General features: G+C 37.9%; 1 protein-coding gene across 1 annotated transcript in view; it reads right to left on the bottom strand.

Moving 5' to 3' along the window:
- Positions 1–5,813: 5,813 nt before the first annotated feature.
- Positions 5,814–26,799, bottom strand: part of CLVS2 (clavesin 2) — a 60,910-nt gene continuing 39,924 nt past the window's right edge. The window contains exons 3-5 of the mRNA XM_027891784.1: positions 22,535–22,645; positions 19,351–19,571; positions 5,814–14,161 (exon numbers count right to left, since the gene is read on the bottom strand). Of these exons, the coding sequence (XP_027747585.1) occupies positions 14,074–14,161; positions 19,351–19,571; positions 22,535–22,645 (420 nt within the window). The 3' untranslated portion in view covers positions 5,814–14,073. The remainder of the gene's footprint in view (positions 14,162–19,350; positions 19,572–22,534; positions 22,646–26,799) is intronic.

Here is a 26,799-nt window from a genome sequence, read left to right as displayed (position 1 = left end):
CTCATCATGCAGGTGTAGGAATCCAAATAGTGTGACATCAATCATCTGCGTCCTGGAACTGTGGACCTCACTATCTGTGGATGTCATGGAAGCAATGAAGCTGAGGAATGTGTTGCATAAATTTATAGAGCAGGTGCAAGCACTGACTAAACTTTTCAGAAGGCTAGTCTTGCGTCTTAAGATGGGACTTAATGACATGATTATTTTTCTACTTTAGTAAATCAGGAAGTAAATTATTGTGTCCTCTTAGGGTCTTTCATCTTATTTGAGTGAATTTGTGAAAGGAACCAACATATATTTATTACTTACTTGACAGAAGTCAAGCAACAGAGCACCTTCGATTTAAGAGTTTCTCTTCATGAGAAATTGTGGTAGTCTGGCAAATGGGTTTACTCTGACAAAGAACCAGCAGGACTTGAGAAAAAAATTTCCTTTAAAAAATGCAATGTTAATTATTCAGTCTCATGATATCACTTTAATAATCAGAATAGCAGACTTCATTGGAAAAAAAAAAAAGGAAATTAACCATTTTAGTTATATGTTATCAACAGTCAGAAAATCAATTTTAAAATCAAAGCCACTTTGAGGAGGAAAATCAAAACCAAGTTATTTTAATCAAAATGCTCTTGCAAATAATGACTGCAAACTCGAACATTAAAATCAATACCAGTAATGCTAGAAGCCCCTGGCAGTTTTCCTCACAAAATAAAAAGTCCCTTTGGGAAATTCTTTCAGCTCAGAAAAGCTGACAGTTTTATTCTCTGCCTCCCCAAAATTAGTTCTCTGACAGCACTGATACTTTTCTCCCCAGGGTGCAGCAGTTTCGTTCAGTGAGGCTGTGTGACAAAAATTCCACAGAAACTAAAACCCATACGAAGCACAATTTATAAAGAGGTTCCATACCTGAAATACAAACCAAGGAGCTGTGTCACAACTGACCTCTATGGTCCCTCATTATCTAGTGGCTTCAGCCAAACACAAACTTACTTCTGCTATATAAAACCCACCAGTGTCACTCTGTGTACAAGCAGTGGTGAAAGGCAACAGGCAGGTGTCTCTTCATTATGTGGCACCCAAGCAACACACAACTTTCTCTGATAGCTTTTGTAATAGATAAATTCTTATCTAAGCTTTAAAAATAAAATAAATAAGTAAATAAGAACATAAACAGTGGTCATCTTATTAGCTTTTTTTTTTATTTTTGCATATGTGAAAATAAAGACAGGGTAAAACTAATTATTTGCAGGGAAAAATACTCAAGATAAACCACATTATTTTCATTTTATTGTCTCTGCAGAGGTGTAAATTGCTGTCATCTTGAGCTTTATGTTGCACTGATAAGGTGCGTCTAGAGAAGGGAAACTGAGCAAAAAATTGGAATCATTATGCATTTCTGAGATGCTTATATTTAGTCATTACAAACAGCCAATCTTTAAATAATAAACTGAGGGGGAATATACAGTCAAAAATAAATGTCTGCAGCTATAGGGTTATGAAAACATCTTTTGATTAATTACCTGGAAACAGAAAAAAGAACTCATCTCCTCACCATCCCCCTGAAAACCCCAAAACCTCACACAAAAACCATCAAAAAAATTAGGAAGACAGGAAATTGGAAATAAATGAAGACTAAAGAAATTCTTCTGTAGTAGATCCACCTGCCTTCTTTCATAATGCAAGGACATTAGCAGAGAAATTTAAAGGCAATGAACGTGGGACAACTTAAAGAGGGAAGAAGCAACGGTAGGAGGTCACATTCCCACGTTTCCTGAAAACCTCTGCAAGATCCTCCACAAAAATATCAAGTGGCAGAGGATGTTACTCATAGAAATTGTGACTTGAGGTCAATCTCAGTTAATGACTGAATTTTAATTTATGTGCACTACACCACAGTTGCCTCTGTATTTTATTGAAGCCTTACAACTAGGCAGTTTTATCATCGTGAGATATGAGTAGGCTAAATCTTAGAATCATAGAATGGCCTGGGTTGGAATGGACCTTAAAGATCATTAGTTTCAAGCCCCCTGCCCTGGCCAGAGACAACTTTCACTAGATCAGGTTGCCCAGAGCCCCATCCAACCTAGCCTTGAACACTTCCAGGGCAGGGATGGGGCATCCATACCTGTTACAAGTGCCTCACCATCCTCACAGTAAAAAATTTCTTCCTTACATCTAGCCTAAATCCCTCCTCTTTTAAAAATATTCCCCCTTGACCTATCCCTATCTGTCTGTGTATAAACTTGTATCACTAGCAGATATATTCCTTTTCTCATCTTTAATTCCGGAGCTTTAATTCTGGAGTCACAAACTAAAGTGACTGCAAACCATACCTCTTGAGGAGACTGTATCTGACAGGTATCTTTGCAAGCATATTTGCAAACACTCTCTTTGGTGCTGCATCTTTATTTCATGATCAATTTTCATCTATGATTTTTTTCAAAATACACTATATGTCAAATGGTTTTAATGACTCTATAATAATGTAAGAAACTGTTATGATTTAACCTGCTTCTGCAGGAGTGCATCAACTTGATGCACCACATGGGCTGAGATCCATGCCTACAGTTTTTTTAAAGAAGAAAAGAAAGTCATGTGAATGAGAAATTAAATTGAGAAAGATAAGCATAAGCTGTGCTGTGCCAGGTCCATGTTTCTTTTCTACTTTTTTCCTGCAAACAAGATGCTTTGTTTCTCTTTGAGGTCTTTGCTATAGGAGCATTAAAAGGATCTAATAATAATAATGTAAAGCATTAATAGAAAAATTAAATTCCAGTTGATAGTATAATGCAGAGTTGTATCTCATACTTTATTCTGAGCACTTTCAGATTTCAGGGTGTTTTCTTTATTTGTAGTAGGTTGATCTAACCTGTATATGCATGTACATGAAGTATACATGCAGGTATATGCATTAAAGAAAAAGAAATAACTGTAAAGATCCTTAATATGCTTGTTGTCATTTTCCACTATTGTGTTTTTTTTTAGAAACTAATTAAAAGCTTCATATTTCATATTCAAATTTTATGAATTTTTGGTTTATACATCAAAACCTAAGAAAGGAGTACCATTACGATCAGCATTCCAACTGCTGCTTCATCGGTGTTCACCTTTGTTTGGTGATTCTAGGAATGGGATATGGTTAAGATAAGTCTGATTCTCTATTCATTGCTCTTCAGGAAGAAATTACATATCTGTTAAAAAAAAAAAAAAAAAGTATTTCCAGAGATTGAAATGAAAAATAATGCTATCAAATAATAGGATTAACTGTTTTCTTTAACATTACCACTGCTGGAAATAAAATTTAAACAATGATATTTCATTACTATTTTTTCATTAATATTTTTCTGTGCATTTTATAAGAGGTAAGGTTTCAGGGGAGGTTTAATTTGGATATTAGAAAAAGGTTCTTCACCCACAAGGTGGTTGGGTGCTGGAACAGGCTCCTCAGGGAAATGGTCACAGCACCAAGCCTGACAGAGTTCAAGAAGCATTTGGATGATACTTTCAGGCATATGGTGTGACTCTTGGGCATGGTCCTGTGCAGGGCTGATTTGGACTTGATAATCCTCATGGGTCCCTTCCAACTCAGCATATTCTGTGGTTCTGTGATTCTGTTAAATTTTTCACAACAGACAAAAGCCGGAAAGTTATATACCTGAACAGAAGTGAAGGATAAAAAAATATTATCTCCATTTTGAATGGCGTGACATATTTTTGCTACATAGGCACTTTCTCAATTGTTAATCTCCATGGTTTTCAACAGTTAACTGATGGATGATGGGAAGAAGATTTCTTGACAGCCTGGTAATCTATCCAGAGGGGAAAGGATACTGCTGGTCAGGGTTCAGATACTGCAAGGGCTTTTGACTAGCCAACCATTTGTGCATGTCTGAAAGGCCAAAGGCTATTTCCCACACTACTCATCTTATGAGAATGAAACCAGACCTGCCAAGATGCAAGCAGGCACGAGAAAAAAATACTTTACTTGCTACTGGTCCAGAGCTTTCAGCTTTGTGAAAACTTACTATGTTTATATTGAGCTCCACAGACACTTAAGAGATTTATGTAAAAACTGCCAGTACTATTGAAATTATTAGCACAGCTCCAAGTTTCACTATTCATTTCTATACCCTTCACCATTACAGTGCAATTGTAGGCTGCACCAAAGCTGTGGTAGCATGATAGGTAATTTTTGCATAGATGAGCCTCCCAGACTCCTGCACATCCTCCTGATCATGCCACTTCACTGATGGGAGTTCCACTGACATTCTTTTTTTGGTTGGAAATCATGAACTCCTGCCTGTACAGAAACACTGGTACCTGCCAGCAAGGGCTTGCTCTCTTCACCATCAGGGAACAAAAAGCATTCCTCTGCCCACCTACCTACTTTTATGGTACTACAAGTATAAACTGTCTGTGTAGCCCTAGTGTAGGTCCCTATCAGCTCCCAGTTCCCTCAGGACAAAGGTAGGTCTGGTAGTCTTTCCCCCATCCTCCAAGCCCAAAACCTGGTCTTCTCTGGTAGGAACTGAAGATGCTGGAGTCACATGCGAACAGCAGGATGTTCCAGCCAGCTTCCATATGAGGGTCAGGCAACCAGAGCATGTCACAAGGTGCTGTCACATGTCAACACAGCTGCAAGCTTTGAGTCCTCTGTCTTTCTCCTGAAGAAAAGCTGACATTATTTAAACGGGTCCAATATGGGAGGTGGGATGAGACAAGGAGACACAAACACACATGCATGCACGCACACATGTGCATACTGGGATCACACTGTTTTCAAGGAAAAGCAGCCTGACAACATACAAATGGATAGTGGTTCTAACTCAGATGTTGTAGGGATTTCAAAGCAAGCAGAGAGGTGTATTGACATCTATTTTATTATAGCTTTAATGATGAAATGTACCCTTGTGCAGCAATGGCTTATATACTGTGTACAACAACACAGCACCCGGAGATGAAGGACTAGATAAGATACCATCAGTATTTTTTCAACATGTTGATTGGGAAATTCTTACTTCTTTGGAAGCTATACCTTGTAGCGCTGGCCTTAGAAATGCATCTGTATATACCACTGAGATTATATGTGAAACAGGAAGCTACCACAGCTTAATCTGTGAAAACTAAAGTTAAGATATGGAAAATGTACAGAAGATGTGAATAAATGTCCTTGTGTCTAAAGTAAGGCATACTACAAAAAGGACAATTAAGAAGCACTTTAACATATGGCTATCATTTACTGTGTCCCTCCCTCCCATGAAAAAAACAAAATCTAGAACAAAATATGGTCATTCTGAAAATACCCCTTCAATGTTACATAGTCCGTTCTGTCCTACCCTGGTTACTCTCTCCTTAGAACAGAAATGTTTTCCTGAAGAAAGGGACATTTCTGTGCAGAGCTAATATCACTTCTCCCTTATGTGGCATCGAAAGAAAAGTCAATAAACATGAGATGATGCTAAGGAACACAGTACAGAAGTTAAGAGGCAGGAGATTAGGAAATATCTTTAAGGGGGAAATGAGCCTTTCTTGTGTTGCAGATATGCATGATCTTCATCTGAGAGATCTGAGAGATCATCAAGAGAGACTTCCAAGAAGTGAAAGTTCACAACTCTATTGTAAACATGAAATATGTTAGTTCTGTAAAACCTTCTGTTGGGTGAAGAGAGACATTATTCAGTGTTACTAAACTTACATGCTGACATACCACTCAGCTATTTTTCTTTCAATGCCTTGATAAATCAAGTCCAGTTCATTAAAGTAAACTGTCTTCCATATATATTTTAGCACAAGGAAGCCACACAAACACTCCCATGTACAAACACAAAAATATATATGTATTTTAATTTTCATTTGGTCATATTTTATTTAACAGGATGTCATTCTTCCTCAATAACCAATGATGATTTAAAGTAGTAGTACTCTCCAAAGCAGCCTATTGATCACAGAGAACTGATGATATTTAAATACACAATATAAAGAGTGACATGTTTCACAATGTTGCTTTATCTTCAGATTTTAGGTTGGAACACAACAGACCAAAAGTAACCATTTCACTAGGTCCAAGAATAAAATTCAAACTGACAGCAAGCTGTGAAAAGAGAATAGTTATTGAAACTTTACAAAGAAAGAACATGATTAATAAACTTGTCCTGGCTATACAAATCTCAGACCCCCTGAGTCCCAACAGTACAAAACTGAGAAAAAAACAAATGATTTTTATCCTGAGGATACAAGCACTGTTTGCAAACTACTCCTGTAATTTAATTTTGAATTTTGATATGGTGTTATAGTATTTTCCATAAGGCTCCAAAGTAGATTTTTGCATGCACAAAAAAAAAAAAAAAATTATTCAGTGGTTACTTTTATGCAAGTACTACAGATCTCGAGAGCCTTAAGGCACAGATTGCCAATTTAGCAATTTTAAATGTCACCACGACTAGCTGTTAATCATTATTCTCATAACAGATTTGTATTAATAGATTATGTGAATGCTTTTGCATTTGCATGAGTGTAGAATCAATAGAGTTACCATGATTTGTGCACAGATTTCACTGGGACAAGCATACTTCCATAATCTGCTGTTGCTTAAATATTAGGGCAGTAGCATCTACCTGAAGAGTGACAACTAACAGTCCAGGAAAGGTAACATCTTACATCACAAGTGTTATCTCAGGGGACTGTCTATCTACACCTGTGCAGATTCCTAGCCAGACTCTTTTTTTTTATATTCCTCTATGATGAAATTGGCCTTTGTTCTCATTTTCCATTTCATGCTGTCACCAGAGATTTGTACAAGGGAAATATTTAAAATAGTGGTCCTCAAGATCTAGTCTGCAGACTATAAATGTGTTGGTGTTTTTTTTATAGTTTTCTTCAGTTAGTCATAGAATAAAGTACATATAAGCAGACAGGATGTTGTTGAGGGTAGGAGAAGGGATGAAGAGCTGGGAATGTTTTGTAGAACACATTTCACACAACAGTCCATAGGGTGAAAGAGCTAGAGAACCAAATGATTTAAAAAGCCATTATTCTCAAGTTGAACACTAGTTAACTGCAAAACAATTTTTTGAATAGTGTCAGGTATTCTTTATGTGCCCCTATGAATATATTTGCAGTTTTAGAATCACATTTTCTACTATTTAATTCCTTCTACTATTTATGCATCAAAGATGCACATAAACATCAGGGAAAACCATATTTAAGGAAAAGTGATGATCCCAACTGAACCCTGAAACTCTTTAAGTTATCGTAATCTTAGTCATTACTTGTAACAATCACCAATTTAATATTCTTAGGCATTAAGCGTAATGCTTAAAGTTGTCAGTTTCCTTTAAATCATCACTCTGAGTGACTAATGGTTACAATTAACATCCTGTGCTTAAAGACACAGGACACAGATCACCAGCTATAGCTCGAAGGCTGCATAATTAGCACAAGATACCAAGGTTCGTGGGGGAGATTCCCACACCACTTACAGCTTTCCACACAGAGTAGGCGCTGATACTGATGTCAAGGCAAGACAGGCTTTAATTCAAGCAAGTGCTGAATTCTCCCACAAAATTTTCTCTGCAGCAGAGACTTGCAGAATACATCCCTCCCTTCTGTTCCTATGGACAGGTTGGTGAACACTAACTTTCCAGCTCCTGCATGCTACAAGATACCCATATCCTGGCAGCCACTGTGGAATCAGCAGCAGCAGAGGCACCTCAGGTCCACCATATGCCTCAGGTTTAAAAATACCAAAATTGGGTTTGTGTGGGAGAGAAATATGTTATCTCTCCTCTCTGACAACGGATGTGCCGTGGGGTTTGTAAGTCCTCCCTTATATTACTGAGCAGTGAAAGCCCCCCCTTACTATTAAAGTGGTCAGTAAGTTCACTCCAACTCCACAGTGTTGTTTTCTCCACAGGCCTGCCACCTTTCCTTACAGCCATGGGGTTCCTTTCCTTCTCTCCCTCCACGATTTCTTCAGCCAAGTAGGACACAGCATTTCATATATTCCTGGGGCCCATCTCCAAGTGAGGCTTTGGTGGTGTGCATTGATTCATTAAACTATGTTCATAAGCTCAGCTACAGCACATGAAATTTCAAGAGGTAACTCAAACATTTTTTAAAGATTTAGGGAACTCCATCATGGCCATAAATGGCAGACCATGTGAGAAATGGAAACTGCTGACAAAGGCGGACACATAATAAGCTACTGATTCATTTCTTGAAAGTGCTAATACAAGTTCTATCACATTATTTTTGCCATTCATACAGCTTTCCACTGCTGGCTTGCTTCTGTTTTTGCATTTTAATTATTGTGTTTTATCATCTTCTATTGTCTCTTCCCTTGCTTTTTTCTCCCCTTAAATCTTTATTAACCAAGGAATCTGATTTGAGATGCCTGCCTTTAGACAGTGCTGTGTGTTGATGATGTGACAGCCTCTTTAAGGAATCACAGCAGCATTTCCATATCAAATACAAAGCCTAATTAACCCCTGCCATTTGTCTGCTGCAAATTGGCAGATATGTCAATTCTCTGGAAGTGAATTCTCTGCTAACACCAAAAGGAAGCTTTGTCACACCTACATTAGAGAGGATTCACTGTAAGTGGCTGATGCTAACTGATGCAGAAAGAACAATTCTAGCTGACCACCAACCCTTGTAGACAAAATACTCTGGCCATGTTTTAACAAAACATGTGTACCATAAGGAATTATCAGCATCTTTCCTTGGAGATATCTTTATTTTGCCGATGTGCAATGCTCCCCCTCCTTTTGGATTCCACAGTGATACCACCAATTCAGATTTTCAATTCACTGCAGAAACTTCTCTCTTTTCAATTTAAATTTTCTCTCTTTTTCAATTTACATCATGCAAGCGCTAACACATGTCTGTTATCAATCAGAGCAGCACACACACAAAACACTGGAGAAGGAGTGACAAAGCAGTGGGACCTTGTGATCCATGTTTGAACTTCATCACTGTCCAGCATTGCACAAGTTGTTATTTTTTAACAACAAAATCACTTTGCAAATTGTGCAATCCAACAGGGGTCAATGCCATTTTGTGCCAACAGACCCATATGAAGGAAACAAATTAAGATCCCAAAAGCTGATAGGAGAAAAATTCCCACACAACTGAAAGCTGAAATGCAGACTGAAGGGAATGTCTAAGTCAATCTACTAAATACAGACCCTTGACACAGGATCATTCAAAGTTACAAGGCAACAGAGGACGTGGGATTCCTATCTATCTGGGTTATACTTTCATTTGTGGTCTCTTGAGCATGCCTCTAAATAAAATGCTGATATTCCCTGTATAGTTAATGAGAAACAAATATCCTGTTCCATCCCTGGCCAAGTTCAGAATTCTTTACTGGGATGCCACAATTTCCTTTTAGTAGTCTTCAGATTAAATTACTTTCCCCCCTAACAATTAGAAAGAGAAGAATGGTATTTCATTTGGGGGACATGCTCCCTTTTTGCCATCTCCTCAGCAGGAATGTCAAAATGTTAATTCAGATTTAACTCCACAGGAAAGATCATCCCCGGTTTGCAAAAGTCTGATGGTAAAGCATTCTAAATGAACTAGGCATGAATGAATCAACAACCAGACATTCTTACACGAAATAGGGACACATTATTTTCTCTCCTGCAGTTAAAACCAGACTGAGTGATCAAAGTGTCATCTTTGCCATATAGAAAAACAATGGGAATGTCTTCCATTGAGAAATGTCTCTAACTTGCCGTGTTTTTGTTTTGCTACCTGAGAAAGTGCGATAACTATTATTTACTCAATTTCATAGTGTGCTTTGAAGTTTGTGGACAAAAGTACTATTCTCAGCACCATGCTCATAAGCTACTTGCAAAATACCTTCCTTTAGAAGGACCTGATATAGCCAGTCATTTGATTGTTCTTTCAGTACAGTTCCTTTCAGACCTTTGCTCTTGCCTTTCACAATGATATTTATCTTCCAAATTTGTCTTGGTACCCAATGCTGTTGATAGCTCAGCAGGACTTTCTCCATAGGCAATTAAAAATTATCAAAACCAATACCAACATCCCCCTAAAATCATATTTTAATGTTCTAAACAAAATCCTGAAACCTGATTGATTTTTTTTCCTCTCTTGCATGCTCTTTCAAACGTAACTTTAGCAAAAAACTTGACAAATACATACATCAATAATAACAGGGATATGATCAAAGCTTATTGCAAGGTGTTTTCCAGGTAATTCTAAATGGTAGTTCTTAGGAGATGCTTGACAAACTTTAATTTCCAGAAAAGAACAGAAAAATAACAAAAGGCATGAATACCGTCAAATTACAGTTTTGTCAAGTAATGTGCTTAGGCTTTGCTGTGACTGTGATTAAAAAATACAAAGGGCATTCCATGCAAGGTACTGAGCTAAAACAATTCTTTGAGAGTGACATTAAAGTGAATCTGTTCCTCCGCATACCAATGACCCCTTGAGGTCCCTTTTATGCCTATTTTCTTTAATTCTGTGTTCAGTTTACATATGTATCTACAAATATCTTTTGTGACTAGGCATAGCATGTTTGTAGAGTGCAAAACATCTTTTTAAATATGCTATACAGTAAATTTACATTTCTGTAAAGACATTTTAAACTATATTACAATGAATAACTATCTGGATTCTGTGTAGTTCTTGGAGCTTAGTGGGTCTGATTACCTGTCTCTATAAAGCCAAGAGACTATTGACATCTCTGATTACATGCTTTGGGCATGGAAATTTCCATAACTTTTCCATATATTTTTTTAACATTTGTTTCTTGGAAAAGACATCATGTAAGGCGATATTTTTAGATCTTATCAAAGGCCCAAAAGTATCAATTTTTTCACTTTTTTTTTTTTTTTTTGGCGTAATTACTTGGACAAGTGTATCCAGTTTTTCCACTAAGTTCCTCATATTGCAGGATATTTTTTTATATGCATATCAGCATGCATAATTACAAAAATGTTTTACGTTATCCAATACACAACAAAGGTAAGAAATTAAGAGGAATACTCCCAAGCATTTGAATTCTATTTTTAGCACTTCAATTCTGCTATAAAAATTAGACAGCAATTCATATGATAACAAAGATTGGAAAAAGTTTTCAGTCCAAATTTAATCTAATAAAAATTGACCTACCTATAAAGATTTTCTACAAGAAAGGTGGAACCCTTCATGTACCCTGATGTGTAAAAGAGAAAAATGCCTTCAAAAAATACTGAGAGCCGGTAAAGTATATTTATTTTTCTTACCCATTTTTATATTCTTATCCAAAGTCACAACTGCAATTACCACTGTCAGAATTTGCTTCAGTGAAATAAAAGCTGTGGCCAAGAAGATTTGTAGCCCAACTTTTTAACAGAGAGAATCTCATTGAAAAAGGAATTTTGTTCTTGGTGAAAGATGAGGTCCTAGTGACACAAAATTATAATATAATCTACTTGTACTTTCTGGAAAGAATGTAATAATACTCATTAACTTGAAGTTGAAATTAGGCATGAGAAAATATTACATAAATTACATTTAAGTGCATAAATAAAGGATTTGCAAAGAAAACAAATTTATAAGCTTCAAAACAAATTTTAAGCTCCATACAGTGGAGCAGATTTGCAATTTCTGACCAAACAGCTGCTGTTCTCTGAAACCAGCATCCTCCTGTCTCACACTAAAGTCTGGCCCATGTATCTAAAAGGATCCGTGAAGATATTAATTACCACTGAGGCACAGTTTGCATACATGTGGAATACTGACTAAATCCTGAAGCCCTTAAAAGGAGAAAACTTCTACTGATATAGTTATAGTTTTATCTGATGAGGATTTAAAAATCAGATCAATGACAATATACTATTCTACTAACCACAGAAGTGTGGGCATATACAACATACATTCAAATATGGCACTTTTGCAAATCCTGGATATACATCCCACTTACCCAGAATGATGTTACAAGGAATGTGAAAAACAGGACTGAACAAAATAGTATATAAGGATTGATCATTTTTTCAAGTCTCTCAAACCATAGAAGTAGTATTACAACACTTTCTACTATTGACAACTTGTAGGACAGACTGATAAGACGTTCAGGCTCCATATCTTTTCTCTTTGCATTTCATAATATGTATCATGAAAACAGAATTAGGAGAGCAGAAAGGCAATGACTTGTTCAGACAAGTTCCTGCAATGTGATGGCATGTTAGGGCATGCACTATTTATCAGCGTTGCTCATGAACTGCGAAGCAGGAAAGCTTTAGCTGTGTGTTGCCTGGGCTAATCAAGGGTGATGCTGGAAGAGTCAGGGCTGTCTCAGCCCTGAGAAATGCAAAGCTGGTACCACAGGAGTTACAGCTAAAATCTAGATGACACACTGTCAAGATTTCACTCTCTGCTCTTAACTCATCTCAGCCTACTAAATCTTATAGTTTTAATCATCCTGGGCAAGGAGAGGTGACCTACAACCAGTGACTTTGAAACTTCAGTCATCACTGAAGTAATGGAAGAAATTCTTTAAACTCCAGTGCTTGGGAGACAGGGTTGCTGTGAGCTACCACCTCCACTGTCAGTGTTTTCTTAACTAATGCTTGCACTGCTTGGACATGCTCTTACATTACCTCTAATTATTCAGATGTCTTGCTGGGCACCCTGTGTGTCTTCCCACTGTGACCATAAAGTCCTAATAAGAAACTACATTCTTGCCTCAGCTTACCCTGGGCTGCAAACATCAACCAGCATACAAAGATGACACAGCCCCTGCATTTCAGCTGATTTGTCCAATCCCTAGTGAAATCTGTTGCCCTCTTGAGGTAAAATGTATTTCTCTATTATGGCACATGTTCAATATATACAGTTACACTACAACCAAAACAAAGGTGTCCTAAACACATAGGCTGAGATGTTTGACTACAACTTATTCATATTAATCATTGCTTGGAGTGAGATGCTGTTGTTCTATGGAAAGTTTTACTATATTAATAATGACATTGTCTCAATATACAATCTATAATATATCTAAGTACATTGAATAGGTATGATTTCTTGTATAAACCTTCAATGAAATATACTTATCTAACAATGTCACCTTGTATGCTTGACAGAGATTGGTAAAAATATATATATGTATCCAGTCTCCCAGTACACAGGATTCAGTGATTAACTTTTAACCTCTGCTGCCACGCTTTACTTTCAGATATTGGTTATTACTCTGTATTTAGAGGACTAACGTCTCATTCCAAGGCAGAACAGCGTTCTGGAAAAATTGTTGACGTGCACCCAAAATGTAAGAGAAGTAATTCCATTTTACAACACCCAGATTACAGTAACAAACCAGGTTACTCATGTAAATGAAAAGTGAAGGAAGAAACCTCAGAGATCCATACAGCTAAATAACAAAGCTGTCAAAGAGTTGGTTCCAGTTCATCTGCTATCTTTTTCCCAGTGTTACATGGTTTTTGCTGTATCACAAACCTAAGTCACAACATTAGGAAACCAATTCCTAGAGCTAGGAAACATTCGACAGCATCTCCCAAGTTCTTATATTCCCTCTTTATCTTTGCACAGTTACGTGAGCATTGAAGAAAAAAAAAACAGTAGTCAGTGTGCTCGTTGGCTTCCTATTACAAGGACAATATTTAAATGGCTTTGATATTTTTCTTTGTCCAGTATGTATTTGTGTGTGTGTGTGTGTGTGTGTGTGTGTGTGTGTGTAAGAGAAACACGTTTTCTTCTCTTTTTTTTTATGGTGCACTTCACTGACATATTTAATAGTCACTCATTTCCATAGCACTTGTTTGCCATAACTTACAAAGTCAAAATGTAGGATTATATTGTATTTACAAACAAGTTGGCACTTACAGAATAAATTATTGTTTTCCTCTTTTTTTTTTTTTTTCCTTTCCTTTTTTTCTCCTATTTCACCCAAGGGCATCCAGAATTCAGGCAGAATTGTAAAACCCGCTGCCATTATGCTACATTAACATGAGTAAATAGGATTCCAGCAGTTACACTCCCAATGGTTTGCTTGTTGCTGAGAGGCAGTGCCTTCCACCTCAGTTCATGTCCGATGCTCAAAAATTGTTAGTCAAGTGAAAGCAAAGGCTGCATGTTTTCTTCCTCATTCTTATCCATGCGTTTCAGCACCCCAGGATCCACAACTGACTGAGACCTGCAGAGAGACAACATGTTTATTTGACATTTCTAGATCATGGCAAATGAGGGTAAATCTCAGCTTTCTTTTGATTATTTTAGTTTCTGTCAGGGCTTAAAAATAATGGTACAGCATTACCCAAGTATCTAATCACTCCAAATGTTCAGGAAATACTCTCATGGAGGGATAACATGGCTTTAAAGAGCTCAGTGCTAATTTGTGAATATAGGAGCAAGTGGATCCCTTTTCTTCAGTGAAATTGTGAAGCAGGGTGCATCCTCAGCACAGAAGAGCAAGCTAAGCTATTCTTTGTACTGTCTTAAGTACTGGCCCTCTCTCCAGAAGGTTATATGGCACTGGGCTGGTAAAGAAGGTACAATTCAGCCACTCACCTGGCTAACGGTACATGGCAATTAGCAGGATGTGTTAGCTGGCAGCACAAGTTGCTCCTTTTCTGAGTAGCACTTAAATTCAACAGTGTAAGATTCTAAACCAACTCTAGGGAATACTGCCATGGCTAGCAGTATTTCTGGAGCAGTGGACAAATTTGTCAAACTCACTTACCCACTCAACTAAACAGGGCAGGGAAGGATGATAAGGGCAAATTCAATGTGACTGTAAAATTTCTCCAGGTTCTCTGATTCAGCACAGAAACACAACTGGTACCCTGCAATAGCCATATGAGATGGACAAAGAGGAAAACCCAACCTTCAGCAAAATCAAAATGCTCCATTAAAAACAAAGTCTGAAATGTTAAGATGGTGTCTCACATAAGGCATGCCTCAGTTTGTCAAAAAGCAGACACTTCTGGGGTACAGCAAAAGCAACTCTTGCCAAATGTTTCCTTCAGTGAGTTGAATCTCATGCAGGAAATGCTCATTTCTCTTCCTTTCTGTAAAGAAGATTTGTGATGGCTAAAGAGCATCTGTGCATCACTACAACACAGGCATCTATTTTTGATCAGTGGAAGCACACTGTGCCTACAGCATTGCTATAGATTTGCCCATTTGGAGGGCTACAGTGCAGAGAAAAACCTTTATGAATTCTAAAACCTCCTAAGATAAACATATGGAGTCAATCCACCGCTCTTATAAACTGACATCATCCAATGAAACCAATGAATGAGGCTGATAGCAGGAGACAATCTGACTTTCTCAAAAAACCAAAAGAAAGCTTACAAAAACACTAGAAATAACATCTGACTTTAAGTCAGCCCAGTAGAAAACTCTAAAAAAAGGATATTTTCTAATAATATTTATCACATTGTCCTACTAATGGTAAAATCAAGAAAATTAGTTTTAAAATATGACAGTCTCTCTTGTGATAAGCATAATTTAAAAAATTTTAATTAAAACTGTACAATAACACTCATCCTGAACATTAGTCAGTTCCTCAGGCAGAAAACTAAACCACAGAATTTAAAATGCTTTTCTAAAAACTTCACAAGGTACTGTGCCAATGCAAAGCTGATTGAAAATTTGCTGGTGGGAAGCTGCACTCATGGAAAATCCAGTTCATCATGATAAAAATTGCTGTGGAAGCATATTAATTTCAAAGGATTTCCAACTGAACCTAAGTATTAAAACTGAGCCTTTTCCTCAACTGCCAATGACTGAGCAGCCAGGGTTTCCACTTCTCACCCAGGAAACTTAAGGGAAGCTGGAATGGCTGCAAACCTGGTCTCAAATTTCCAGTACGGGAGCTTTGGCCATAAATTCCCAGGGGCTCCAAAATCCCCGATGCCAAGACAGGTGTGAAAATTGAACAACACAAATCCTGATCTATGGTTTGTAAGCTCAGGTGCCTAACTGCCTTGAAGGAGAAACAGTTTTCATTCGTTTTTAAATAGAAACTTACTGATGTTTTATTCCATTCAGCAGCAATTCACAAATGAAGGTATGGAAAAGGAAAATCATTTGTGTAAGTCTGTAGCACCCTCTATTCTATCTATAGCTCCCAAAGAACTTTAAAAACATTACTGAATAAATTCTAGGAAAACACAGTAGGACAGAGTTGTACTACAAAGTCCCATGGCAGAGGTGAGGAACCAAACCACAGGTACTCTGCAAAGTTTATCAACATTTGCCTTGCAAGGTGAGTTAAGAGGATGCAGTCTCCACCTGGATGCCTCAGCCTGACAGCCACAGGTGAGCACAGCCACAGGCTAAACCTGACTGCTGAAACAGCTGTAATGGTGTCATGCAATACCAACATGTCCCAGAGGCCTGTGCTACGGGTGGGATTAATTCTTCCTTATCTCCACCACCCTCCTGTTACCAAACAGGTACAAAGGAGCCTATGCAACAGTAAGGGAAGATGCTGGAAAATCATTTTAACTTTAGTAAACAGTGTTTGATCTTTACATCTGTGACTAACAGTCTTACACCAGCTATTGCTTCCTTATTTACCTGTATCATTGATTATGTACTGGCAGATGTTTTAGTTTTGAGAACAAGGATTGTGTGTCAAAGAATGATAAGAGAAGGACACTATGACCTGGCCACATATTTGAGATACTCTCAAGGAGAAAAGATTGATTAGAAGATCTGGAACCATAGCCAAGTAAGTCCACAGAAATAATTAGCATACATGCATTTATTCAGGAAATGTAATGAATATGCAATAAAAATATGATGAATATATATTAGTTGCATTAATATACCTGTGCCTGTTAGGCTGCTGCAGATGCATGCTTTGGGGAGCAATCCCCATGCATCCAGCACTGTTAATAAAGTAATGTCAGCTTTCTAACCTAGAAAATTGGTTGGAGAGGTTTTTTGCTGGTTTTCAGCAACGATCCCCACAATCAGCCTTCCTTTCAAGCTGAAGTCATCCAATTCACCAAAAATTCAAGCAGATCTGGAGGAATGTCAGTGGGGTAAAAAATACATTATGGGGTAAAAATGAGTAAGAAAGAAATGAATTCTCAGTAGGATTTTGGTTCTAGAAGGTCATTCTTTCAAGTAGTAAACTAATTTTAAAATGGCAAGCCAAATTAAACAAGGTAATTGTTGGAGATCTGCCAGATGCTTATAAAATTTGTTCTAAGTTAAGCACTTTTCCTGACTTACTGTCACGGGTTTTATATGTTAAAAATCTTATTCTGCACTAATATATCATACGGACCATGGTTTCAAACTGAGAGACACAACACACCAGGTGCTAAACCCAAGTTAAATTTAATTTTTAATGAAATAGTTCATCTATTTTATCTTAACTTTTCTATATATTAGTAGTTTACACAGTCTGTGCACTTAATACACCAAGGCTCTGGGACTTTCTGTCCTTCTTACTACCTGGTACTACAGCAGTAAGTCTACTTAGTACTTTTTATATGCATGGAACATATTTTTATGCATGCTTTTTAACAGCATGGAATGTGGATTCCAGCAGGTACTGGAGGCATGCTAACTGAGAAAGAATGCAAAGAAGGTGAAGAAATTTCAGCTTAATATTATGTAGATACAGATTTCAACATCCTTATTTTTCTGCAGTAGGTAACCTACTGTGTCAGCTCACCCAGACTGAAAGAATGTCAATTTGAAGGTTACACTGAAGTGTAATTCTGTATGAAAGATTTTTCAAGCACAAGTTAAATGAGAATAAAAATTATTTCAGAAAGAATGAAGAATCTGGTCAACTCACTGCTTTTCTATTTAGTAATGTACTTGCTCAGAAAAATTTAAAAAACTGCTCCAAAGAGTCTTCTCCAAAGGAACTTGTGAGAGGCCTTCTCATTTAATTTTTTGTTGCACCCTTGGATGAAATTATTCACTCTTGTAACTTCATTTTACAACAGTAAAACTTCTTCATTTCAGTTCCTTGATTCCACCCTTCTGTCAAAGACAGCTTCTCTATTGTCCCATAATTCTTGTATTACATGCAAATCATTTTTAAGTGTATTGCTCACCTTTCCCCTTCCCCTGGCTCTTTTCCTCTGTCCCATTTTCTCCGTTAATTAATTAAATCTTTGTCATACAGCTTCAGAACCTTTCTTAACTTCTCCTTATCCTGGCTCATTCCTATCAGTTTCTTGCTACTTCGCACTTTCAATGCACTGTAGGTTTTTTCAACACAAAATCCTTAAACTTCACTGTTTGTTTTTTCTTATTTTCTATTCCTGCAGCAATCTCATGTTATCTCCTCTCTGTTTCCACAAAAATATCTCCCTTTCAAACCACACTGGTCTTCCCAGTCTATGCAACATTTTCCATCCAAAATCATCTTCCTGGCTGAGGAATCTCAAAATATTTTATCCTGTTTGATCTGCTTCCAGAGCCTCTCTCCCTTTTGCATCACATGCTGTCTCCTAAAACTGGGTTCCCAGCGTAGTGTATTCTGACTTAATTTTAATGACTTTCTACATTATTTTCTTCCCTGTTTGCTCTCTTCTGATCCATTGCTAGGCCTGCTCCTTAGGAGTTGCACTCTGACTTTTGCTACCTCCTCAACCTTTTCTATCACAATCTTAATACAACCTTTTCTCTTCCACTGACCTGGCAAGGTTGGATCAGGTTCAATCCTCTAAAGTGAGTAACCTCACTGCTTCTGTAGTTGCTGGAGAGTTAACTAATCTCTTCCTATACTTTATCTTGAATGGTAAAATACAGCAAGCAATTACACTGTACCTTCTCAAAGAGAAGAATACCAGGATGCCAGGATGTTTACCAGACTTGAGAATAACAATTGGCACTCATTTTTGTCCTGGTTCTCCTCAGTACATTTTCTCATGTTGTGTGCAGTCACTGTGACTGACAATTCAGATGCTGTAAATGTCCTGGCACCTACAGGTTGGTGGATACCAGGCACTGAGCTATGAGAAGGAGGAATAAAAGAGCTATTTTCACCACCCAGATGGATAATTGGTCCCAACTTACCCTCTGCACTGAGGCTCACTCCAGCTAGCACTGTTTCTCTAACAAGTACTTGTAGGCTGGGACAGGGGGGTCAGCCTATTCCAAACACAGTACTGCATATACGACCTATATGGCACCACCAAATAATCAGCTGCACTGAGTTCACAACTCACACGGGTAATAATCAAGGTCATGGTCTCTAATCAACACTGATCTTCTTAGAAAAGGGGGAGAAAAGAATAAACCTTGTATATAATAGCCTAAGGGAACAACATGCAGCTTCATAAAAGAGGAGGAAGGCAAATGTTAACCTCATGGCAAAACCAGAAGACCACAGTACATTTTACTCACCTTTTCATGGATTTGGGAGAGAGGTCCTTTTCTGTATCCTTTGCAGGAGTGTTGTAGGAGTCTGCATTGCATTCACTGTCATCATCATATTCATGGTCAAGCAGTGTTCTTGCCCATGTCCCCATGTCATAGGGGGGCAACATTCCTCCAAACTCTGAAGGCAGGATCTCAGGGTGTATTAGCTGATGCAGACTGTTGAGGTTATTCCCATGTAGGAATATCTGTACATAGGCATGCAGGTAAAAACAAAGAGGTATCACAAAAAATCATCCAAGCCCAAATGACTTCATCATTATTTGAGGATACTGTATAGTTTCAATATTCTGGTTGTGTTGGGCTAACAGAGGTGGCACATATCACCTCTGCCTTAAGCATGGCTGTACTATGTTCATAAATCTTCAAAGTGATTAAAGCATAAATGACTTAAAACGTTTGCAGGGCAAGGGACTTCAGGAGGGTAAGAACTGATGTCTGATAGCTAGATGGACAGAAGATTAGATAGACAGACTGCCTATCTCTTGTTATTTGCTCTCCTTAATTCTGTGAATTAAATCAAATGAATAATTAGTAAAATAAATAATTAATAAAAATAATATTCATGAAGGAATATATACTGACTTTCAGCATCCAGCCAGGAGTTCTATAAATACGACAAATCATGCAGTCTACTGATAACACTACTGGAAAGATTTTCTTCCTTAATCTAGTTGTGCTAGTAACTGTCATTTATACTTGAAAATACATGAAGTGAGTAATAACAGTAAAATAATTCCTGTGACGACAATGAGGAAATAGTTGTATGACTATTTGATATTTTCCATCAATGTCTTGGTAGACTAATACTCGTATGTACTTTACATTTATTTATCTGCACATCAATATGAAATATATGTATATGAATACTTGTATTTATGTTTATGTTTATTGTTTCTCCTCAGAGATCTGGAATGTGTGACCTATGAGCCCTAGCAACAGAGTATTTCTGGATTTGAGCAGCCTTCTGCCACAGACACTAGAAACCTGCAGACTTTCCACAGGGAAGAAATGCCTGCTTTTGGGTATGGCTACACAGACAGCTCACAGCAACTATTTCTAGACTAGCGCATAAGTCAGAGCAAGTGCCATGGCACAGTTCACATCCATATGGCTGAATTCCTTTCATGTCCAGAATAAGCTCACCTCATCCATTCTGCTCACTGGTCCATGCCATCCCCAAATTTTTCCCGGACAATGTCTAAGAAAGTCCCAGCTGGCACTCATCAGTGCCCTGCCAAGAAGTGTTCATACAACTGAACAGCAGCAAAGGCAGTGCTGGACCCTTTTTAAATGACTAACACAGAAGCAGCCAAGAAGGGAAAATAGGTTGTTGCCTCCTGACAGCTGTTCCCTGTCTCTCGGTCCCCACAGGGCAGGCAGGGATGTGCACACAAGACATTACTGCTACCAATTCATATTTCACTTCACCTTGCAGGGACTTCTCTGGACAGCTATACCCTTAGCATGATTTATCAAGAGTTAAATTCAAATGGCAGAAAGACAAAGACCAAATATATGTTTGTTTTGTATTGCTTATTTCAGCCCATCTTGAAGTCAGCTGTGGACACGGGAAAATTAATATGACCATGCAAATGGAGTAATTTTCTCCCATCTCAGAAAGGAATTTAATCTTTCTGTGAAAGAACATATATGAATGGTGAAAGTAATTTGTTTTATGGTGCCTTTTTGGCTGAATGCTTCACCTCTTAGTAATTGTTTTTATGCGTGCCTAGTATAGCATTTATCTAAATATAGCTATCAGTTGCAAATCTACCAGATGTTAAGAAAATACAAAATAATTCAGGATAAAGACAACAGATAAATAATGAGCCTGATAAAAAAAAATCTAAAGACAATTCTCTTGGGTTTGGGATTTTTTTTACAATCATTTGTTCTGCATCTAATAATTATGTTTTTAAAGCTGATTTTAAATTTTATGTGCTGGTCACAACTTGCACATTTTTACACTAAATTTTGAACTGTAAATCAATATTTAACCATCTGACTACTTTTTATAGGTATTCAGTACTGGCAAAAAAACAGTTGTAAAAAATCAACATTTCTGAAAATATATGCCATTGATTCAGATGTCTAAATAAAAATATATATGCTAACTGATAAGCACCCATGTCCAACTGCCTTGTCACTTATTATTAACGTTGTAACACACCCAAAAAGCTGCACTTTACTCCCTAGTTATGTGTACACAGCACTTGAGTTAAAAAGGCCTCAAACATATCTGGCACTACAATGTTCTTTGCTGAAGCTGTAGTCAACAGAGTGCAACTGATTCCTGCAAAATAGGGTTTCATTTGTATATTTATAACAGATATTACATAAAAGGCTTTGTGATCTATAGTTCAAAATCTGTGAATATCAGAGACCTCTCAAGCATAATCTGTTAATAAAAAACAGCTAAACACCAAGGATCATTGTGGCCTTGTAAATTGTGTTTAAGGAGAGAAAATACAGAGTTGCTAAGAGAGATGATTCCATTAAAAAAAACCCAGAAACATCATATTCTTTGTAGTGGCTTTGTTCATGATGTTGATTGTGTTTTTCTGGATGACAAATTTCCTGTTACAGAAATAATATCATATGCTATCACCACCAAACTCTAATTTAATTGCACTGATGCAAATGCTGCAAATTCAGCAACGTCTCAGAGACTGCTCATGCTTATGCACAGATGCATGCACACAAATTTCCTTTTATTGCTTCCATCCAAATTAGTATTTGCAAGCTACTATATACCAGCTCGGTATTTTAGCTCATGCTAATGTCAAGAAAATCACACTAGGAAAGGACTCTGTAGTCACTATCTCTGTTTTTAAAAGAAAGGCACAGATAATTTTAACAGAAATTAAATATAATGGAATTGAATACAATCTTAATAGAATCTGTAATGTTGGCAATAATTTTATATACCCCCCAAGAGAAAGCATATGCTTACATTTTAAAATATGTTTAAGTGCACTGCTTGACTGTGTCCTTTAAGGATAATGCTGTATAAGTTTCTAAAACAGCTGAAGGTACTCTTTACAACACAGAATAGCAAGCTGATATCTCTTGTATATCTACATTATTAGAGTATGATATGTCTGCTGATGACAACTGCCAGGAAATGGACAATTAAACAGAGGAATACCCTTTTTCGTGTCTTCTCCTTTAGAAAGGGTCGTATAACGGTGTAGAGGGCATGGATATACCACGGCTGATTGACGAAATGTATTCCTCCAAACCGAGCTGGAAAGCTGTCCTGTAAATCACAAAACAAATACATACAAGTGAGCTGACTCTCAACATATGTTACACATGCATCAACATCAAGTATCTTTTTTTTTTTTTCAAATGCTTTAATTTTAATAATAAAACTTTAACAAGCAGAAGGATTATTCAAAATTCCTCTAAACTGAGCTCCAACCTTCCAGCCAAGAAGCAAAACACCCTGGACAGAGTAGTGAGGAAGTGTGCTGAAATAATGATGGTATTCAAACAAAGGCACAGCATTTCTGATCTCCAGAAATGCTTTAAACATTTATGATTTGTCCCTAATTCATCTATGCAATATATTTTTCTGTTTTCCACTTCTATGGATTTAATTAATTTTTAAAAGTAACAATCTCAACTCTTCAATGTCACTGAAGAGCACCAAAAATGTCCCTTGTTTCCACCTTAAAAAGAAAGTGTAAATCTAAGCCACTATCCAAAAAGTCTCCAATATTATCCATATTCCATAAAACTGAGACTGCATTAAACATTATGCATAAACCGTTATGCAACATCCATGACAGTAATTCTTGTCACATAGTCAGGGGCCTTCTGGGAACTCAAATGTAAGGACAGCATATCTGAATTGAAGCAATGATTTTTCTTTTTTCTTGCAGAAAATCACGAGGAGCAGATAACTCCCTGACATGCATTTTCAATTTCTAAGTCAAGAGAATATGCCAGAGAAGGTTTAGCAGTTTAAGGAGGGCAGCCACTCTGCCCTGGAATACTACTGCCAAATTCATCATGTGTCCTCATTTTGTCTTTGCCTGGTTGATCGTAAGCACAAACAATACAATAAGGTGCTGCTGTCTCCTATGTTGCCTGGAGTTACACCACTGAAGAAGGAGGAAAGAAGTGTAAACAGGAGAAGATGATGCATATCTCCTTTTGTTTTCATGGGTTATGTCAGAACCTTCTCAGTGAGGAACCTTCTCTTAGATATACAGACTTCTAAATTAATGGCTTTCATTTGAACCCTAATTCAACAGGTGGCCCACTACAGGCAGCCATGGTAGTCACTTAGATCCAAACCAGGTTCCTCACAGCAGCAGCAACTCCCATTTAACAATACACGTACAAACAAGGATGTGCGTCCCAGCCACACCTCTTCCTTCTCCTCCTCCTGTGTGGATGCAGGAAAGGCAGCTTCAGGTCAGTGGGATCAGAGGCTCAAAAGGAGGCAATCACATGGTAAGACGGGGCCCTTTGTGCCAGTAGACCTATTTTGCCTCCTCTGGAGACAAGGCAGAAGTCTCCAGCAGCCAAGATACAAACTGCAAAACACCATTTGAAGCGTATTGTTTTAGGATCATAAAGGCACACACCAACAATATGGCCAAGAAAAATATTACAAGCTATACCAGCCAATCAAGAACTGTCAGATAAAGAAGGCAGAAAGCGCAGGAAGGAAATCTTTCATGAAATGTTTCCAGATAGGAATATACTTTGAGAAAGTACATGTGCCTGCACGCTCACAGAACCTCTTTAGTTCTGCAAATGTGTTCAGACCTGTGGGAATAATGAAGTCTTGAAGAGGTCACTTACTCCTCTCGAAGGTTCCTTTCACATACTGTCAGGGACACCTAACCCAGCGGCTCTTTACATCAGGATGCCACTTGCCTCCAAATTGCAATAACTTGCTAGATTTTCCATCAAGGAGGCAATGTCTTGACAATAATTTACAGGGAGGATAACAACTCTAACACACACCACTCACATCTGGCTTGCCACAGCACAACAGTCAAAGCAATCAGCAGTCTATGTTGCAGTTTTTCTCCAGAAACATTTGATTAACAACAGCCTTGAAATAAAACAATCCTGTCAAATGACTGCTGCAGAACCCTCATTTTGCTAAATGCCCAATTCCTGTCAGCACTGACTGAATGTCAAACAGGATGGTTGATAATTGGACATGTAATTCACCCTGTTCAGTACTGTAAATCCCCAAATACTATTTTCAGAACACAGCCTATGATGTACAAAAGGTAGTAAATTATGCCCCTATCACAGTGATCCAACAAATCCATTAAAAAGGATAAATCACTAGATGACATCTTAACCTTTAGTTACAAGAGATACAATTAATCTACAGAAGGTTGTGTTTGTTTGGATTATCATGGCTGTTGCCCCAGCAAGGAAGTCTGTTGCTCCTTGTTGTGTACCATGCACAAAAGAACACACACTAGAAGTGCAGAAGTCTCAGCAGAGCTGAGGGTCACACAGAAACTGAGGACAATTTGTGAATAAGATGACCTCAGTAGGCAGACATGTACACACACAGATTCAGAGAAGAATGCCAAAGGTATTTGTATTGTAATGTGGGCTCAGAATGCTCTGAATCTTTATAAAGACATAAAATTTCCAGCAGACAAAAGGACTATCTTTAGAAAGCACCACTTTGAGACTTCTACTTTTTTTTCCTGCATCTTGGAAACCATTTACATGAGGGATCACGAATATATGTGGAATGATTCTCAGACAGAAAATACCACTTGATTTTAAAAGCCAATTTGAGTGTTTTTCAGAAATTCTTAAGGCAATTTCTGGAACTAAAGAAGTTGGGTATTTATCAGCTCCTGTGACTGAACTGAGGTGACCAGATTCAGGAGCACTTCCTAAGGTTTAATTAGAAACCTCCAAAATTTGTATCAAAAAAAAGAAAGGTTAATTTTGTCAGAATGATTCTCCATTGTACACTGTGCTGGGACTGGAATGAAAAGCTGCTGAAAGTAGATCTAAAGGTCAATCCCAAAAGCACCTAGTAGGAAAGTAAAAAAGCAGAGTAAGCAACTACATCTGCTAGAGAAACAGGTGTCAGAAGGTTTTCTGGCTCTTCTCAGATGCATCTGACTTCCACATGGGGATTTGCCAGACAGATGGCCATCGTACACCAACAGCAGGTGGGAATTTCTTTCAAATCAGTGATTCTTGTGGGGTTTTATGTAGATTAGGTTACAAGCATGGTGGCAGTCACAACTGCCTCTGCAGACATACTGTATTTCGACAGAAGAGCTGTAACCCATGAATCACATGAATTCTAAACAGAAGGAATCCCTTGCCAGAAAACAGTAAGAAATGGAGATCAGCCATAAAGTAAGCTGTGCTTCTGACTAGAAAAGTAATAAATCTGATGGGGTACTACCAATCCACTAAAAAGAACTAATTATATATACACAGTGAGTGGATTTTCCTTAGTGCTCACTGCAACCTCTGTTTAAGCAGCAGAACACAACTTTCCTATGTCTCTGATGAGAACAGTTTGGGACATGGCCATGCCATAGACACAGGCAAGCAAGTAGTCCCTATTAGGGACCACAGTCCATGTGATACGAGGCTTACAAGTGACAATTAATAGCTGCCAAGGAAGAGACAGACCCCCCACTACTGCCTGCATGACTGGGTGACTACCAGTGCATGGCCACCACTGGACAATGATCCCAAGGAAACTGACTCACCAGGTTTCCATCTCTTACGATATGATTCTACAGACTCACAGCACAGCAGTTTTACCTCTCTGCCAAACATAATTTATACAACCTGCTTCCTCTCCAAGGACCCAGCTGCTATTGCTTGCTACCAGCCTTGGCACATACTGAGCTGCCAGGTTTCTACTTGACGGGTACCACAATTCCGTCTTGTGCTAGGCTTGGCCATCACCTGAGCCACCTCTCAGGGTTTCACAGAGAGTCCCATACTCCACTGTGGCCAGGAGAAATTCTTACAGCACATGTAGTAACAGCAAAACCAGTATATGACATTTTCAACAGCATCTAAGAGATGAAAGTGCCAAATTCCTACCGGAAACCAGTGTAAGTCTTCTTAGTGGTCTCAGAACTGTTATCATACAGATAATAAAAATGACTCAACGTTTTCATCTTTACCAAATGCAAAAAATTAAATTACTTTCAAAGCTCACAGCATTCTCTTGGGTGTCATGTCTACATTTAAACTTCTGAAGTATACTTTTCATGCCTCCTAGTTGAAATCAATATTGTAGACAAATTTGTTTGCACAGCTCTTAGAAGTGTAGTCTCAGAAGTTGCTGGGACCGCTGTGTGCCCAAAGGTGCCTTTGCAGCCCAGCCACATCAGAGCCTTACAAGAATATTGCTCATCACGTCCAAACAGACCATCTAAAACC

The sequence above is a fragment of the Empidonax traillii genome, unplaced genomic scaffold (assembly GCF_003031625.1).
Source record: "Empidonax traillii isolate 1590-97213 ecotype Southwest subspecies unplaced genomic scaffold, ASM303162v1 scaffold330:size615109, whole genome shotgun sequence".
Classification (NCBI taxonomy): Eukaryota; Metazoa; Chordata; class Aves; order Passeriformes; family Tyrannidae; genus Empidonax; species Empidonax traillii.
This window is presented reverse-complemented; position numbering and strand designations above follow the sequence as displayed.